Source organism: Oncorhynchus gorbuscha, linkage group LG07, assembly GCF_021184085.1.
Source record: "Oncorhynchus gorbuscha isolate QuinsamMale2020 ecotype Even-year linkage group LG07, OgorEven_v1.0, whole genome shotgun sequence".
NCBI lineage: Eukaryota > Metazoa > Chordata > Actinopteri > Salmoniformes > Salmonidae > Oncorhynchus > Oncorhynchus gorbuscha.
In genome coordinates this window covers 75,073,959-75,093,618 of record NC_060179.1, presented here as the reverse complement: position 1 = coordinate 75,093,618, position 19,660 = coordinate 75,073,959, and the positions used below count along the sequence as shown (strand labels likewise).

Sequence of the window (19,660 nt, the reverse complement as noted above, 5' to 3'; positions counted from 1 at the left end):
AAATAAAATAAAAACAAGACAATTGTGCTGTTTGATTTGCTTAATACAAGCAATTTGAAATAATTCATACTTTTACTTTTGATACTTCAGTATATTTAATCAAATAGTATTGTACCATGTGACTTTTACATTCAACTGAGTCATTTTCTATTAAGGTATCTTTACTTTTACTCAAGTATGACATTGGGTACTTTTTCAACCACTGGAAAATATCTTGACCATTGCACAGAAATGAGATATTTCATTTAGTTAAAAGTAGGCTAAAGTTAATTTAGGGTGTTTGACATTTTGATCCCAAAAAGCAGTACTAATTATAAGATTCAAAACCCGTACAGTAGAATTTACTGTACTGAATTGATGGGGTTATTCTCTTAGTCTACTCTTAAATTAGACTTAACACTTTTTAACGTCAGTAATACTTGTCCACAATAAATCAATGGCTTATTGATGGAGCTAAGGTTATCCTTGAGATTATCCTAGGAAATAGTTCCAACCACAAACAAAATCCACCATCATATTTAAATTAAAGTATTTAAAAAGATAAATATACCTGTAGATGAATGTAGACAGTATTGTAAAAATCACTCACATATTCTTGAAAAAGAGGCCCCCGATGTGGACTGCAGACTGTTCCTTTACAGTTCCCGCAGTGAGGATGTAACCAATTTTAAAGTGGCATCCCTAGGCCAAACCTTGCCTTAAACAGGAGGATCATTCAGTCCCACAGTGGTGGGTCTCAGGAAGACCTGACCCTTGTGCTCCACTCTACCTTCGGTCCCCAGGGGATCTGAAATCTCCCATAGGCCCGTCGCGTCTACTGAAACACACTTCAACGCAAGGGGATTGCTCAGGACAACCTTTAATCCACCTTTCCTTTTTATACATGCCAGGTGCTCAAGCAAACCCTTGATTTTACTTTTTTCACGCATTATTATTGGTATGGGATATAATAGACTGAATTTAATTGGCGAGGAGCATGCAGCGTATCCTTTCTTACACATATCATGTCCTCTGAAGCCAGCCTAATAATTATTTAGCAATGAATAGGCTAATTCTTGTTTGCATATTAACTTGTCACAGTTCACATATTATTTTCATTATTGTAGGCCGCTTTTATATAATTATTTTGTCAAATAAAATGTGAAATGAAACTGTTTATGGTCAGATGACCACCTTCCCAGGACAGTCAGCTTTTGTCCTGATTCCCACTGGTAGAAACGTGTAGTATGTCGAGGCCAAGCGCGAGGAGAGCTCTGCAAACATTCCTCACGCAGAGAATGGTGATGCTGGGAATACCATTAATCCAAACCGCATATATGTGGGGTGTATTGGGCCATTGAGACCTAACATAAATTAGGGTTGGATTGGTACAATACACCCTGCTTATGGACCTTCGCTGATCAGAATTATATTTAGTTGTATCACTTTTTTTTGTGGTAAACACCTTGGTATTAAAGTCACAGTCTATAGATTTACATCACATGAAACAACCCATTTATTTGCTCCTTTGTTTCCATTTCTGTTGACCCACAGATGATATGGGTGGCCTGTACAGGCCAGTTATTGAGCCAAGCTAAAGTTGTCTCTAATTTGACATTTATGGGATTAGCACCATTATCACAGCCCTTACATTTGAAAGAGACAAAAGTTGATATGATCTGAGCGATTTCAAAGGGGATTGAATGATCTGTAAGAAACGCATATACGGACCATGTTGAAATGTAACAGTTCAAGTCTCCACATTTGCCAAAATTCAAGGATTCTTTGGTGAAACTGTATCTATCGACTGATGAAATGTAGTTGGCCTATTTGTAGAGCGCTCTACCTCAAGTGGCCTATATAAAGTAGACTATGTAAAGTCTCCTATAAAGTAGACTATATAAAGTAGTCTATATAAAGTAGTCTATATAAAGTAGTTTATATAAAGTATCCTATAAAGTAGTCTATATAAAGTAGTCTATGTAAAGTAATCTATATAAAGTAGTCTATATAAAGTCATCTATATAATGTTGTCTATATAAAATAATCTATATAAAGTAGTCTATATAAAGTAGTCTATATAAAGTCTCCTATAAAGTAGTCTATTTACATTTACATTTAAGTCAATTAGCAGACGCTCTTATCCAGAGCGACTTACAAATTGGTGCATTCACCTTATGACATCCAGTGGAACAGCCACTTTACAATAGTGCATCTAAATCTTTTAAGGGGGGGGGTAGAAGGATTACTTTATCCTATCCTAGGTATTCCTTAAAGAGGTGGGGTTTCAGGTGTCTCCGGAAGGTGGTGATTGACTCCGCTGTCCTGGCGTCGTGAGGGAGTTTGTTCCACCATTGGGGGGCCAGAGCAGCGAACAGTTTTGACTGGGCTGAGCGGGAACTGTACTTCCTCAGTGGTAGGGAGGCGAGCAGGCCAGAGGTGGATGAACGCAGTGCCCTTGTTTGGGTGTAGGGCCTGATCAGAGCCTGGAGGTACTGAGGTGCCGTTCCCCTCACAGCTCCGTAGGCAAGCACCATGGTCTTGTAGCGGATGCGAGCTTCAACTGGAAGCCAGTGGAGAGAGCGGAGGAGCTGGGTGACGTGAGAGAACTTGGGAAGGTTGAACACCAGACGGGCTGCGGCGTTCTGGATGAGTTGAAGGGGTTTAATGGCACAGGCAGGGAGCCCAGCCAACAGCGAGTTGCAGTAATCCAGACGGGAGATGACAAGTGCCTGGATTAGGACCTGCGCCGCTTCCTGTGTGAGGCAGGGTCGTACTCTGCGGATGTTGTAGAGCATGAACCTACAGGAACGGGCCACCACCGTCTATAAAAAGTAGTCTATATAAAGTAATCTATATAAAGTAGTCTATATAAAGTCATCTATATAAAGTCATCTATATAAAGTAATCTATATAAAGTAGTCTATATAAAGTCATCTATATAAAGTAGTCTATATAAAGTAATCTATATAAAGTAGTCTATATAAAGTCATCTATATAAAGTAGTCTATATAAAGTCATCTATATAAAGTAATCTATATAAAGTAATCTATATAAAGTAATCTATATAAAGTAGTCTATATAAAGTCATCTATATAAAGTCATCTATATAAAGTCATCTATATAAAGTCATCTATCTAAAGTAGCCTACAATGTACTCTATATAAAGTACTCTATCTAAAGTATTCTATATAAAGCAGTCTATATAAAGTATCCTATATAAAGTATCCTATATAAAGTAGTCTATATAAAGTATCCTATATAAAGTATCCTATATAAAGTAGTCTATATAAAGTAGCCAATATAATGTAGTCTATATAATGCAGTCTATATAAAATACCCTCCACAGTCCAGTACGTCCTGTGCCTCCTCTCCGCACTCGCCCTGAGGTGCGTGTCACCAGCCTGGTACCACCAGTGTTGGCACCACACAACAGACTTCCAGGGCACCTCCACAGTCCAGTACGTCCTGTGCCTCTTCCCCGCACTCGTCCTGAAGTGTTTTTGCAGGTTTTCCTACTTACAAAGCATGTAGAGGTCTGTAATTTTTATCATAGGTACTCTTCAACCGTGAGAGACGGAATCTAAAACAAAATCCAGAAAATCACATTGTATGATTTTTAAGTAATTAATTAGCATTTCATTGCATGACATAAGTATTTGATCACCTACCAACCAGTAAGAATTCCGGCTCTCTCTGTTATGCTGGTGAATGAGGACCCAAAAGCGACTTAACAGAAACAGAGTCTTTATTACAGTCTTTAACAAAAACGATACTCCTGGAAATTATCTCAGGTAAAGTCAAAACAGGAAAACTGAAATCCTCTCATCAGTAGAGAGGAACGACTGGAGACGCGACCACAGACTGCAGGTCGCTTCGGGAAGGCGCAGGCCGTAGCAGATATAGATACCTGCTCACACGCAGCATCTGAAGAAGGCAGTAACACGACAGGGCGGAACAAGGACACAGAACAGCAAACATCAAACAAGGATCCGACAAGGACAGAAGCGGAAAACAGAGGGAGAAATAGGGACTATAATCAGAGGGCAAAATAGGGGACAGGTGTGAAAGAGTAAATGAGGTAGTTAGGAGAATGAGGAACAGCTGGGAGCAGGAACGGAACGATAGAGAGAGAGAGCGAGAGAGGGAGAAAGGGAGGGGGAGAGAGAGGGATAGAAAGAGGGAAAGAACCTAATAAGACCAGCAGAGGGAAACGAATAGAAGGGGAAGCACAGGGACAAGACATGACAATCAATGACAAAACATGACACTCACAGACCTGTTAGTTTTTCTTTAAGAAGCCCACCTGTTCTCCACTCATTACCTGTATTAACTGCACCTGTTTGAACTCATTACCTGTATAAAAGACACCTGTCCACACACTCAATCAAACAGAAGACCAGAGGGCTGTGTAAGGACATCAGGGATAAAATTGTAGACCTGCACAAGGCTGGGATGGGCTACAGGACAATAGGCAAGCAGCTTGGTGAGAAGGCAACAACTGTTGGCGCAATTATTAGAAAATGGAAGAAGCTCAAGATGACGGTCAATCACCCTCGGTCTGGGGCTCCATGCAAGATCTCACCTCGTGGGGCAACAATGATCATGAGGAAGGTAAGGGATCAGCCCAGAACTACACGGCAGGACCTGGTCAATGACCTGAAGAGAGCTGGGACCACAGTCTCAAAGAAAACCATTAGTAACACACTACGCCGCCATGTATTAAAATCCTGCAGCGCACGCAATGTCCCCCTGCTCAAGCCAACGCATGTCCAGGCCCATCTGAAGTTTTCCAATGACCATCTGGATGATCCAGAGGAGGAATGGGAGAAGGTCATGTGGTCTGAGGAGACAAAAATAGAGCTTTTTGGTCTAAACTCCACTTGCTGTGTTTGGAGGAAGAAGAAGGATGAGTCCAACCCCTAGAACACCATCCCAACCGTGAAGCATGGAGGTGGAAACATCATTCTTTGGGGATGCTTTTCTGCAAAGGGGACAGGATGACTGCACCGTATTGAGGGGAGGAAGGATGGGGCCATGTATCGCAAGATCTTGGCCAACAACCTCCTTCCCTCAGTAAGAGCATTGAAGATGGGTCGTGGCTGGGTCTTCCAGCTTGACAACGACCCGAAACACACAGCCAGGGCAACTAAGGAGTGGCTCCGTTAGAAGCATCTCAAGGTCCTGGACTGGCCTAGCCAGTTTCCAGACCTGAACCCAATAGAAAATCTTTGGAGGGAGGTTGAAAGTCCGTATTGTCCAACGACAGCCCCGAAACCTGAAGGATCTGGAGAAGGTCTGTATGGAGGAGTGGGCCAAAATGACTGCTGCAGTGTGTGCAAACCTGGTCAAGTACTACAGGAAACGTATGACCTCTGTAATTGCAAACAAAGGTTTCTGTACTAAATATTAAGTTCTGCTTTTCTGATGTATCATATACTTATGTCATGCAATAAAATGCAAATTAATTACTTATAAATCATACAATGTGATTTTTTGGATTTTTGTTTTAGATTCCGTCTCTCACAGTTGAAGTGTACCTATGATAAAACATTACAGACCTCTACATGCTTTGTAAGTAGGAAAACCTGCAAAATCGGCAGTGAATCGAATACTTGTTCTCCCCACTGTATCTCTGTTTTCTATATATTTTGGTTAGGTCAGGGTGTGACTAGGGTGGGTACTCTAGGGTGTTTTGTATTTCTAGGTTTTTGTATGTCTAGGGTTTTTGTATGTCTAGGGGTTTTGTAGGTCTAGGGGTTTTTGTAATTCTATGTTGTTCTGATATGGTTTCCAATCAGAGACAGCTGTTTATCGTTGTCTCTGATTGGGGATCATATTTAGGCAGGCTTTTTTCCCACTTTCTGGTGTGGGATCTTGTCTATGTGTAGTTGCCTGTCAGCACTATATTGTATTGCTTCACGTTTCATTTGTTATTTTGTTAGTTTGTTCGGTGTTCATTCTTTAAATAAAGAGAATGTACGTATACCACGCTGCGCCTTGGTCTCCTTCATACGACAACGTGACAACAGTATTCTATATTAAGTAGACTACATAAAGTAGCCTACATAAAGTAGTCTATATAAAGTAGCCTACATATAACCTTATTCTAAAGTTGATGTAATAGTTTTTTTCCTCTCATCAATCTACACACAATATACCCTGTATGACAAAGCAAAAACAGGTTTTTAGAAATGTTTCCAAACGATTAAAAATAAAAACGGAATTATCACATTTACATAAGTATTCAGACCCTTTACTCAGTATTTTGCTGAATCACGTTTGGCAGCGATTAAAGCCTTGAGTCTTCTTGGCTATGACGCTACAAGCTTGGCACACATGTATTTGGGGAGTTTCTCCCATTCTTCTATGTAAATCCTCCCAAGCTCAGTCAGGTTGGATGTGGAGCATCACTGCAAAGCTATTTACAGGTCTCTCCAGAATTGTTCGATCGGGTTTAAGTTCGGGCTCTGGCTGGGCCACTCAAGGACATTCAGAGACTTGTACAGCAGCCACTCCTGCATTGCCTTGGCTATGTGCTTAGGGTTGTTGTCCTGTTGGAATTTGAACCTTCGCCCCGGTCTGAGGTCCTGAGTGCTCTGGAGCAGGTTTTCATCAAGGATCTCTCTGTACTTTGCTCCATTCATCTTTCCCTCAATCCTGACATGTCTCCCAGTCCCTGCCACTGAAAAACATCCCTACAGCATGAGGCTGCCACCACCATGCTTCACTGTAGGAATGGTGCCAGGTTTCCTACAGACATGACGCTTGGCATTCAGGCCAAAGACTTCAATCTTGATGTCATCAGACCAGAGAATCTTGTTTCTCATCGTCTGAGAGTCCTTTAGGTGCCTTTTGGCAAACTCTAAGCAGGCTGTCATGTGCCCTTTACTGAGGTGTGGCAATCTGGCCATTCTACCATAAAGGCCTGAATGGTGGTGTACTGCAGAGATGGTTTTCTTTCTGGAAGTTTCTCCCATCTCCACAGAGGAACTCTGGAGCTCTGTCAGAGTGACCATCGGGTTCTTGGTCACCTCCCTGACCAAGGCCCTTCTCCCCTGATTGCTCAGTTTGGCCGGGCGGCCAGCATTAGGACGAGTTTTGGTGGTTCCAAACTTCTTCCATTTTAGAATGATGGAGGCAACTGTGTTCTTGGGGACCGTCAATGCTGTATAAATGTTTTGGTACCGGTCACGCCCTGACCATAGTTTGCTTTGTATGGTTATATATTTTGTTTGGTCAGAGTGTGATCTGAGTGTGAATTCTATGTTGTATGTCTAGTTTGTCTGTTTCTGTGTTTCGCCTGATATGGTTCTCAATCAGAGGCAGGTGTTAGTCATTGTTTCTGATTGGGAACCATATTTAGGTAGCCTGTTTTTTCATTGTGGGTTGTGGGTGATTTTCTATGTTATGTTGCTTGTTAGCACAGTGTTTGAGTAGCGTCACGGTTGTCACTTTGTTGTTTTGTAGTGTTCAGTTTTTTCCATTAAAATGACAAACACTTACCACGCCGCATCTTGGTCCTCCTCTCTATCTCCAGACGACAGCCGTGACAGTACCCTTCCCCAAATCTGTGCCTCAATACAATCCTGTCTCGGCGCTCTACGGTCAATTCTTTCGACCTCATGGCTTAGTTTTTGCTCCGACATGCACTGTCAACTGTGAGACCTTATATAGACAGATGTGTGCCTTTCCAAATCATGTCCAATCAATTGAATTAACCACATGTGGACTCCAATCAAGTTGTAGAAACATCAAGGGTGATCAATGGAAACAGGATGCACCTGAGCTCAATTTCGAGTCTCATAGCAAAGGTTCTCAATACCAATGTAAATAAAGTATTTCAGATTTTTATCAGAAACTCAGATATTCACAAACATTTTTTTCTCTTTGTCATTATGTGGTCCTGTGTAGCTCAGTTGGTAGAGCATATCAAGTGGGTTTTAGAATGTATGCACACATGACTGTAAGGCTGATAAAACAGGTATATCAATTTTAGAATAAGGCTGTAACATAACAAAATGTAAAAAAAAGGGAAGGGGTCTGAATACTTTCTGAATGAACTGTATATCAGGTAAAGTTGACCATTTCCATACGATGCGAGATTCCTTTGGTCTCTTTGTCCCTCCGCTGCATCCTATCGGGTCATTCTACAGAAATAATACATGATACTGTAATAATCATTTATAACATCATATTGAAAGAAACAGACATCTGTGTGAGCCATCTCAGTATCCCATGGTAGCTTTCTGCAAGCAAATTTATTACAAAAAGGTTACAGTAATCCTTTCCACTCCAGCTAAATGAACCATACACTGACATGATGATGCACTAAAGAATGTCTACTCAGGGCGCCGGGGGGGGCCCCTCTTCAAGGTAAAATGGCACACATCGCTGTAAGTTGACCAAACAAAACAGTATTACCTGCAGGTGCTAAGGAAAGTTGAAGTATTTTAAAGCCTGGATATTGAGGGGTTTCTGCGTGAACTTGCCTTCAACAGTCTTCTCTGTCAGAACATTATTATTTGCAGTGTTTACTATGTGGTAGGCTACATGTATATTGTATTGCCCTTTAAATGCATATTTTGGCAGTACATCATTGCACTTTAAATAGATAATAGATCATTGGTGTCCCACAGAGTAACGTGATACACCGTTTGTCACACGCATGTCAGCATACAGAAATTACAGTACATTCAGTATCTCTCTCAGAGCACAATACTGTGCGTTACCATTCATTAGTGTGTAAAAGTGTTAGAACGACCATACAATGTAGTCTTTTCCATGTTTTTTTTTTCTTTCAGTTTTTTGTACCTCTTCAGGTTTAGCGTCAATAAAATAAAATGATCATAATATTATTCACAGAAAATAAAATACATTAAGACAAATACACAAATACACAAGGCCATTGACAATCCATTCACACTTAATATTAAACCATTTTTTCTCTCAACAGAATATTTAACATCTTCGCAACACTTTAAATAATTAACACATACACCAGTCTCTTGTGTCAGTTCTAGTGTCTCCAGTCTCCATATGTCTTGTGGAACCAGGAGGGCCACTTTGGGCCAACGGGGCTCCCATAGTTGTCTCAAGGCCAATGACTATCTCTTGGAGGTCTTGGCCAGTTTGCTGGGGGTCAACCTCCTTTGAGGAGTGGGGATTTTGGAGGGTTTGCCTCCCTGTTGACGTGACGATGAGCGGGGTGTGGCCCGACTGGTGTCACCCACCATCTCTGACGTTTCGGAGCACACCGATGCGATATCGGAGATGTCGAAGTCTGAGGCATCGCTTCCCCTCCGGCTGCTGCCTCGGCTACCTGCTTTACTTCCAGGTCGGCTGCCGGGTCTTCTCGATTCTGGGGACAAAAGATTCCGGTTCGCTTATTGTCTGGTTACAGCAACTGGCAACTCTGACAGCAGAGCCAAAAAGCAAAGACGTTTAGCAGTTAGAAAGCAGTCACTGCTTTTTCAAAATAATTCTCTCCTCACCAAAGCCTATTGCCTGCCCCCGTGCTTTCATCACAGCAGCATTGATCAGGGTTCCCTGCTCTTCTCCCGTCTGGAACCCTTTTCCTGACAAGTATCCAGGGAGCCGCAGTTTGCTTCCCTGTATCGGGATGCTCTAGAAAAGACAGAGCATTTGTTGGGATGTAGAAACTAAAAGCTATACAATGGGAAATCATAGAACAAGACAATGCTGTATGTTGTAGTTAAATTGATTATCTACTATAGCACATTGACTCTTATTAACATTGGTAATTCTCCTCTAACTAGCATGTTATGCAACGTGGTATTCTGATGAAATCAGATGAAATCCCAGAAACTTCCAATGTAAGGAGTTATTTTGTTGAATGAAAAGTTACATGTAATGTTTGATGTTTCCGTAACAACCTAAACCGTTACAGCGGATTAACAGGTAAACAGTCGAACATGCAACACAGAACAGCAGTTCAGTTCTTAGTTTGAGTTAGTTAGAGAAGGAAATAAACTGTGTTTTTTTTTACAGTCAACAGAGAGAATGACTCATGTTCCACCACAATCACCAGTCAGTACTTTAAAGCATCCTAACTAAAAACCCAACTGAAATGGGAATCTAATAGATGAAGGAATAAACAGCTTATGTGCTCTCTACACCCTCCCTTTTCCCTAACACTTCAATGCTAGTATATCTGTAAGGTTTAAGCAAATATGGTGGAAGTTCCACCACTACACTATTTCTACCTATGCAGAGATCCTTTAGCTCTTTAAATATTGTGCAGTTAGGGCCAAGGGGAAGGGGTAGGCCTATTTAAAGGTCCGCTCTAGAACCTAAAAGGGTTATTTGGCTGTCTTCATAGGAGAACCCTTTGAAGAATCCTTTTTTTTGTTCCAGGTAGAAATGTTTTGGGTTCCATGTAGAATCCTTTCCACAGAGGATTCTACACGGAACCCAAAAGGGTTCTACCTGGAACCAAAAAGGGCTCAGCCGAAGAACTCTATTGGAACGCTTTTTTTTATAAAAGTGTATAGTAAGAGGTAGTAGTTGTTAGGTTCAGAGCTCTGGAGCGTTTCAGATCCTGTTGATTCACTATACCTCGGAGGATGAACCTTGGCTCTCAAAGGAGTCTGATGATTTTAGAGGACTGGAGGGTTTGCTGTTTGTCAGCCAGGGCTTATCATAATTGCGGGTTATGTGTTGGGGAGTCTGAGGGAATAATGGCAAATCAAACACACAAACACAGGGATTCAGATGGAGAAATCAACAAAAAAGAGCAGAGGTAGACTAAAATAATAGTTATGATATGACAAAACAAAGGAATTATCAAACTACAAAAAAAAACATGAAACAACGAAAATTATTTATTTTAAACATACTGTGGATATGGTTGGAAGCATGTTGGGAATGGCAGACAAACCGACACACAGTATTTCTCTAGAAATTTTTCAAATACAACTAGCTTCCTAAGGTCATCAACCACAAGTCATTATGCAATTTTGCTCTGTTGTCAGTCAAGTTATTAAATGTATTTGCTGTGGAGGAAGAAGTATGTAGTGAAAAGATGAGGCATCCAGAACGTGGACGTCTCTTACCTTGGGTGTGCTGGTCAAGGCTGGGTTATTATGCTGGGCCGGACAGCTATGGTTAGAGTTTGACCGGTTGGGAGAGGCAGCTCGTGACGACGGCCGCGACCTACGACCTCTATACCGGAAGCTGGCCATCACCTGAGTGGTGCCTTCTGGGAGAATGAACTTTTCTCGCAGCTCCATGTTTGTCCTTCCTTTGGCTGGGGGGTAAAATATGACAGCATACAGTAAGAGATGAGGCATATGCATGTTCGTTGGTGTATGACTGATTGACTAGGTGAACCTAATTCATTTCAGTGGAGTGAGTCAATGGATGATGAGTACCTGCTTTTGGAAAAAGCAGACCAATTGAAATGAATACAGGTTGTTCTCTACACTATTTGTGTTTGGACTATTGTGCAAGGACATGCAGTTTCACATCACTTAGCCACACCAGCGAACTCACTGAAAGCATATGGCCCATTAAAGTAAGTATAGTGATTCCTTCAACCAATAGAGAATCATATGAACTTAATCTAACGGATTGACTCTGCACATACAAATCTATAAAGACAGCCCCTGTCACCCCAACCTCCTGAAACAAAACCAAAGAAAGGTATAATAGCTGACTTTTTCCCCCAACTCATCTCTACCAGGGTAGAAGAATCTCTGGTCATCTCCCCCCCCTAGCCCTTAGGTGGAAACAGTCAATTACTGTTACAGTGATTGTCAACACAAACTTGAAAACGGAATTGCAAAAGAAAAGGTGCACAGAGCCACTGGGTGCTACATGCTGAGAGAGAGAGAGAGAGAGAGAGAGAGAGAGAGAGAGAGAGAGAGAGAGAGAGAGAGAGAGAGAGAGAGAGAGAGAAAGAGAGAGAGAGAGTGTGAGTGAGAGAGAGAGAGAGAAAGAGAGAGAGAGAGAGAGAGAGAGAGAGAGAGAGAGAGAGAGAGAGAGAGAGAGAGAGAGAGAGAGAGAGAGAGAGAGAGAGAGAGAGAGAGAGAGAGAGAGAGAGAGAGAGAGAGAGAGAGAGAGAGAGAGAGAGAGAGAGAGAGAGAGAGAGAGAGAGAGAGAGAGAGAGAGAGAGAGAGAGAGAGAGAGAGAGAGAAAGGAGGGCCGAGAGCACCAGAGAGAAAGAGAATCAGAGAGAGGAAGAGAGAGAACCAGAGATAGAGAGAGAGAGAAAGAGAGGCTGTTGGCCTGGAGGTCAGTAAGTAAGAAGCACTTCAGAAGCAGATGATGTGAATCAGCGATAACTACAGCATGCATGAAGACCCACAGACTGCTGGATAGACAGGCGAGTGTGAGTGGAGTCACTTTATGGGAACGCCATTCACAAGGAGCACTACAACACACCCATAATGTACACACACCCACACTAACACCCGAAGACCCGAACACACAGTGATGCAGAAACATACCACTGGGGGGTTCATGGAGCAAGGTGAGAAAGTGTGAGATTTGTTGCCAACCTATAGGAGACTGAGTAATTGAAGAGTTTGATTCCGAGCGTAACATTTTACTCCCGTGGTGATGAACTGGAAAGGAAGGAGTAGGAGCAGTAGGAAGGAATTTTTAGCAGGAACATAGAAATACATAGAAATAGAGAAACCTGACAGGCAGAGGACAACATAGAACTAGAGAAACCTGACAGGCAGAGGACAACATAGAAATAGAGAAACCTGACAGGCAGAGGTCAACATAGAAATAGAGAAACCTGACAGGCAGAGGACAACAAGCATTCATAACATCACATCAAAATCCATGTAAATAAATAGTAAATCACCAATAGCACTGTTATCTAAAAGTAGACGATTAACACCGAATCCAGTAATCTGCCTTCATTACAATGAATTGCATTTTATCAAATGTTCCCCTCCAGTGTTCTGCCTGGTATCTTACCTCGACACGGATCGTTCTTTACCAGGAACTCATCCAGAGCCATCCAGCCTCCACCAACGCGCACCATCACAGTACTCCGTAGGATCCGTACCAGACGCAGCTGCTGGGAGTCTCCGAACTGCAGAGGGAGGAGGGAGGACAGAGAGGAAGGTGAGGCCAGGAGTCACTGAGTACTACTCTGCATCAACAACACTGGACAAGACTTGAAGCTGTGCAACACCAGAAACCAGCAGATGCTATAATGTGTTAGGAGGAAGATTCTCCTTCTAGGAGTTTGTGCCTGATTACATTGCATGTTCTGACTGTAGAGTACAACGACTAGTTCTAAATATGAAATATGATTTCACTAAAATGGATTTCACTTAATCACCAGGTGAGAGGTGACATCATCTGTCTTATGTTTTCTGTCTGGTTTCTATTTTTTGTTGGCCAGCCGAGCCCATTGATTAAGACACAAAGCAATAACATCAAGGTTTCATTCTCAAAGACACAAATGAAAGGGTCAATCCAACTGGTTCTACCTTTTCGGATTGTATTAGTGCATTCATCATTGTCAACAAGGTAGGATTGGTTTGTGACTTGTGAAATTGTCATTGATTTGTAATTGAGGTGAAATGGGTAACACTTTACTTCATACCCCCTGTCAACAGGCTTATCGTAGCCTACATACATCTGTCATAATCATGATATAACAACTGGCATCTAGACATGACTGGCTAGGGCATCTGTTGTTAATATCAATGTTATGACAATGGTATGTATCCCTTATGATTAAGTTTGAAGTAAATCATTAGTAAGTGAATAATTTGTTACAAAGGGTTGCAATATTTGTATTAACCTCTAATATTGGAATGTTTTCTCATTATTTTGTCTCATTTTCACCTGGGAATTCCTGTAACAGGCTTTATCATATAAAGACCATTAGGCAGAAGAGAGGATCTTCCACCACTAGGGTGCACTATAGTGTTGTGGTTTATCCTTACCTTTATTAGGGTCACATTTGTATTCCTGAATACTATGGGATATTTGCATGTATCTTGCAAAGCTTTCAAACAAGCTTGACATGGAGGGTGAACAAACAGCCAAGCGTCATGAGGTGAGGTCACCCAGTTGGATATGGCCATGGGGTTAGCAGATTTGACAACACAACAATCACGGTCTCATGCTTTCCATCAAACATTATCACGTCATAGCAAATAAAAGAAACGGACAAAACAGACAAAATCTCCTGCAAAACTAACAACGTGACAGCTGCACTTTCTATCAGTACAGTACAAACCACCATAGTCATAGAGGATGCATTGACATTGATGCAGGAACCAATGCTTCAATGGGACACTGAGGGACAACATGGGGGATGGCATTTAATAGTCTCTCTCTAGTCAACCACGGTGTAACAATCAGACATGACCACACACTGATGAGCCTGCAGTTAGGTGCCTATTGTCACTTGAATTCATCAAACTGTGATTCCCAGAATGATTGAATGCCACTGGTGAATTGTGTGATTGAGTACAGTAAGGGTGATGATTTGAATGATCTGAAGAATAGTCACGAGAAGAATGGCCATTTACCAGAATACAGCTTTCCAAAACCGCAACGTGTAGGTGGGGTGTTAGATTTTGACTGTCCCTGCTTGTTATAATCTCATCGTCATGTAAGCAGTGAACCAGACCAAACTGTCAAAAGAATTGTTTCAGTTGATTTTGAGTCATAAATTAATACAAACTGGTGCAGAAGACACACAAAATATATATGTACAGTGTATATATGTTTCCCCCTATATAGTAATTCTCCTCAGCAACACCCATCATCGTTTTACATCCACATGGCCCATGAATTTAATATGAGTTATGTAGTATTGCAACATGCATTTGTTTGCACATTAGAACTGAATAAATAAAAACAAGCAGGGTAAAACCCTAACAATGGAAAGGTGTTTAGCCAGCTTTGAATACTGTCACACAAAGACATGTCAGCCATTATTTAGACAATTCATTTCCAGGAAATAAAAGAGAAGCAACAGACAAGCACAAATTAAAATAATTATAAATCCCAAACTGGCCAAGGGTTCAATTAATGCACATAGAGAGATAATAAGATTTGTGTGGAACAGTGTTGGGCTAGAAAACCTATTCTTTCTTATTTGAAATGCAAAAGCATCAAGGAATAAGATAAAATAATTGAATCAACATTTTACTTCAAAGCATTATAACACTTGACTGCTTTAAATGCTCTTTAGTAATGATCATAAGGTCGATCTTATTTCCTACCTATCTAAATAAGAATGTTACTGCCACTAGGTTTACCTGCACAATCAGCGCAGGTTACATTTACAAAGGTGCGTTTATGACTCTGTGGCCATTTCATTCTTGGCATGACCCAAAGGGGGGTTAGTTCATTCCACAGTCCTTCCTAGCAGGCTACTACTATGTCAATGGTCCTCCGCTGCACCACTCATAGGCACCAGCTGCTTTCCCACACCAGCCAGCCAAACCTATATCCCATATCCCAACTACTTATGCCAGTGGAACTACGCACACAGTTAATGTTATTATCATAGACTAATTAACAACTAAACAAAAGTTGGCCTTTTCAGGATCGAGTGACTGCAAAGGTCTGAAAGCATTATTGCTGTCTGCTGAAGCTACTTCTGAGTTCCATTCTGATGACATTATGGAAGACTCTTGGCAAAATGTTAATGTTAATTGGAAAAGAAACATGGCCAACAAAAAGGATAGGAGAGGTTGATGAGGGCACAGCACCACATAACAGACAACAAAAATATGTACCTGATTTCCAAGGTAGAACTGGGCATGGGAGGAACAAAGAAAAAATTCACATTAGTTTCTCAGAGAGCAAACATTTCACTATAAACAATACAAATTGGATAGGACATTATATAACAGTGAAGGTCATGTGTTGGTGCTAGAAAAATCCTCTTACCCTGTATTTGTTGGCACCAATTTGCTCAACTTGGAATCGTTTAGGACACTTGCATTTTGCCACTTGGCGTGTAACCTATAAAGAAGGAAATTATTTAGACATGTTTTACAATGAAGACAGGTAATACTGTACATATTGTCTGAGTTACAACACATGTAGTACCTCATCTTCAATTTTGTCTGCATCTGTGAGGGGTTTGTATGCCTCTTTGTTTGGGTGAAGGGCAGCCACAAACTCATAGTAGTCAATATAGCCGTCACCATCCCGGTCAAATATGTCTGCCACCGCACTCATCTCCAGCCGACTGGTGGGGAATTCTGGTACACAAAATAAAAAACAGCCGTAAGAATTCTCTGATTTCTTGGACACTTGAAACTCCAGTACACTAGTGTACTGATCTGGGCCCAGATTCACAAAACACATCTTACGCAAAAACTTAAGAAGATTCATAAGTGCAATTCCTCAACAATATCTTAAGATTGAATGATTTTATTATTAACTTCTCAAATATCTTCTTACAAATTTTCTTAAAATGTTTGTTGCTAGGAAACCGTTTTAGCTAGCTATCCAGCTAGCAATGACAATAATTTTAGCATATTTCATACTGAGATTACTGTTCTAAAACATGTAAAATAATCAATACATGTTCAATTACTTTCATTTTCTTTTTCTCTCACTACCCTGAGTTTAAGACAAGGGCTTAGCTATCTTGGAATTAAGAACATTTCCAAGAATCTAATTTCTTCTTAACTTTTTGCTTACAGAGAAACATAAGAAATAGCACAAGAACATTTCCAAGAACCTTTGTGAGGAATGGTAACTTTGCTTAACATTTCTTCTTAAGAAGGTTTTTTGAATCTAGGCCCTGAACTGTACTATGCTGGCTCTGATATTTTCTTTTCACATTGTTATTTCTAGCATACAGTACCTTCAGAACGTATTCATACCCCTTGACTTATTCCACAGCCTGAATATAGAAACCGGAATAAATTGCTTTTTTCTCTCACCCATCTCCACACAATACAGGTTTATGCAAGGGTGCAATGCATTATGGTCATTGTAGTTAATTTCCACATTTTGGGCACTAAACTACAATATGTAGAATATTGGCCATTGGAAATGGCAACTACTTACAACACAGCGCAGTTCAGGCTTGATCTGATTTATCACTATAGAAACTGCAATTTGAGCGCCCTCGAAAAGAAACTGAACTAAATGGAAATAATTGAACCGATGTCAGTCAATTAGTTGTTTTAAGACTGGAACAATTATAGAAATTTCGATAAATTGCTCAGCACTAGGTAGTATTGTAGATTATCCTCAGTTTTCTCCTATCACAGCCATTCTGTAACTGTGTAACTATTTTAAATTCATCATTGGCCTCATGGTGAAATCCCTGAGTGGTTTCCTTCCTCTCCGGCAACTGAGATAGGAAGGACGCCTGTATCTTTGTAATGACTGGGTGTATTGATACACCATTCAAAGGGCAATTAATAAATTAACCATTCTCAAAGAGATAGATTTTTTATTTTTTATCCATCTACCAATAGGTGCCCTTCTTTGCAAAACCTCCCTGGTCTTTGTGGTTGAATCTGTGTTTGAAATTCACTGCTCAACTGAGGGATGTTACAGATAATTGTATGTGTGGAGTACAGAGATGAGGTAGTCATTCAAAAATCACGTTAAACACTATTATTGCACACAGAATGAGTCCATTCAACTTATTATGCGACTTAGTTAAGCAGATTTTTACTCCTGAACTTACTTAGGCTTGCCATTACAAAGGGGTTGAATACTTATCGACTCAAGACATTTCAGCTTAAAATGTTTAATTTATTTGTAAAAATGTCTAAAAACACAATTCCACTGTGACATTATGGGGTATTGTGTGTAGGCCTGCAACACAAAATCTAAATAGTATAAATGTTTAATTCAGGCTGTAACTGAAACTCGAAAAAGTCAAAGGGTGTGAATACTTTCTGAAGGCACTGTAGTTACAACATCTACGGTTAAAGTGTAAACAGGCCAGCCCAGTACGGCTCAGCTTGGCATGGCTCTGTAATGTGAAGCGTATATAGATATAGGATCTTAATTTAACCCCCGTTGTTGCAGGAAAACTCCTGCACAGCGGGAAATGCAAACAGAGTGTAATCAAGGTTTAAAAAGGCTTTTAGGTAATGACATCACAATGTATTTGAAATGTGTGTCTATCTTTATTTGATTTTCATGTTTCCCCCACAGCTCCCTCTTCTGGGATCTCTTGATTGGGCCAATACTGACTGGGTATTTATAATTATGCCCACCTGTGAGGTCTTTATGTTCTGATATTGATTGCCATTGCCTTGCTCGCTGAAGAAGGGCTCATACCCCTAAATTTCGTAATATGTCAATTTAAGTTTATTTACCGGAGTGCTGTTCTATTTCTGTTCTTTGCATTAATTATAATCAACACAATAATTCAAATTTCCTGATGCTGCAGGATTCTTTTCCTGCTGTGAGAAACTGGTCAAATTAAGATCCTATACATGTAACTGACTCTAAACACTACTGATCCTACTATCCTGGTAATGTGAAGAGGTTATAGGTCTTAACAGAACTATGACTTACTGGAGGAGAGGATGCCTTCTATGAATTCCTGTCTGGTGACCTTTCCATCCTGGTCCTTGTCAATGCGTCTGAAGAAGTCCATGACACGGGACTTCTTATGGTTCATCCATCGCATGTAGCGCTTTCGCCACACATCAAAGTCGAAGTTGGCAAATTCCTTCAGCTGAAAGAAAATCAAGCACTATACATTATACACCATGATATACATTGTATTGAGCATAGTGATGGTACGGACATTAACAAGCTAGCTAGCTTATTGGCGTAATACTTTGGTGATGTTCTGCCATATTATTTTCAACATCTCTAAAATGTAATTCCTGAATGTCTCCATGAAGCAAATAAAGTAATTCACATGATTGTTTTTGAGTTCATGTATTCTTACTCACAGATAAAACTGAAGAAATGCAGAATTTACATTACTAATAATTGCAAAACACTCTTTTAAAATACATAACACTTTATACATGACATGAATAGAATATTGAAACATTACAGGAAATTTTTCATAAGCTAACAGAGGTTTAAATGATCTACCTCCTCAAGTCTGTCCATGGCATCATTGAGTTTCCTCCTCCTGTCCAGGGCCAGTAGCCACACCTGCTGCCACTTGCTGACCAATAGGTTGACCCTGGGGTTCTTGGTCTCTATGGGAGGCTGTGAAGAAGGGTACATGGCTTGTGTGGGAGAACGCTTTCCTGTAGGTGAAAAACAACCTGTTTAGTGATACTGCTATTCCATTGTATAACTTTGGTTCTATACCAAAAATAACAGAGGAATTATGTAAGTTGGGGGACATAACACACAGAGAGAATAGGAGGTAATGTATGAGGATGATGTGTCAGGGTGAAGGCAGTGCCTCAGAGCTGGGCCAGATGGCTGACTTCAGGGCCTTTAAGGGGGTCCTGGTAGGGGTACATACTTCCACCTCTTCCTTTCTCCAGGACAGGGATATGGGACTGGCTGGCAGGCTCGCTCCCGACCACAGCCTTTCTCTTGTGTGTCTTCGTGACCTTGTCAACATCTGGTTGCTTCCGGGTCATTTCCTCCATGAATGTCTGCATTGCCACCCAGAAAAAAACATATTTTTCAGTGTGTACTGTATACTGTACTCACTTCAAAGGTAATGTACTGCATGCAGAGTACACATACAGTAACTCATGTTATTAGACAGAGTGAG

General features: G+C 40.8%; 1 protein-coding gene across 1 annotated transcript in view; it reads right to left on the bottom strand.

Moving 5' to 3' along the window:
• Nucleotides 1–8,207: 8,207 nt before the first annotated feature.
• Nucleotides 8,208–19,660, bottom strand: part of dst (dystonin) — a 207,487-nt gene continuing 196,034 nt past the window's right edge. The window contains 13 exon segments of the mRNA XM_046357465.1: nucleotides 8,208–9,340; nucleotides 9,474–9,606; nucleotides 10,558–10,668; nucleotides 11,055–11,248; nucleotides 12,450–12,566; nucleotides 12,931–13,048; nucleotides 14,505–14,609; nucleotides 15,723–15,740; nucleotides 15,877–15,951; nucleotides 16,039–16,193; nucleotides 18,484–18,646; nucleotides 19,018–19,178; nucleotides 19,403–19,538. Of these exon segments, the coding sequence (XP_046213421.1) occupies nucleotides 9,087–9,340; nucleotides 9,474–9,606; nucleotides 10,558–10,668; nucleotides 11,055–11,248; nucleotides 12,450–12,566; nucleotides 12,931–13,048; nucleotides 14,505–14,609; nucleotides 15,723–15,740; nucleotides 15,877–15,951; nucleotides 16,039–16,193; nucleotides 18,484–18,646; nucleotides 19,018–19,178; nucleotides 19,403–19,538 (1,740 nt within the window). The 3' untranslated portion in view covers nucleotides 8,208–9,086.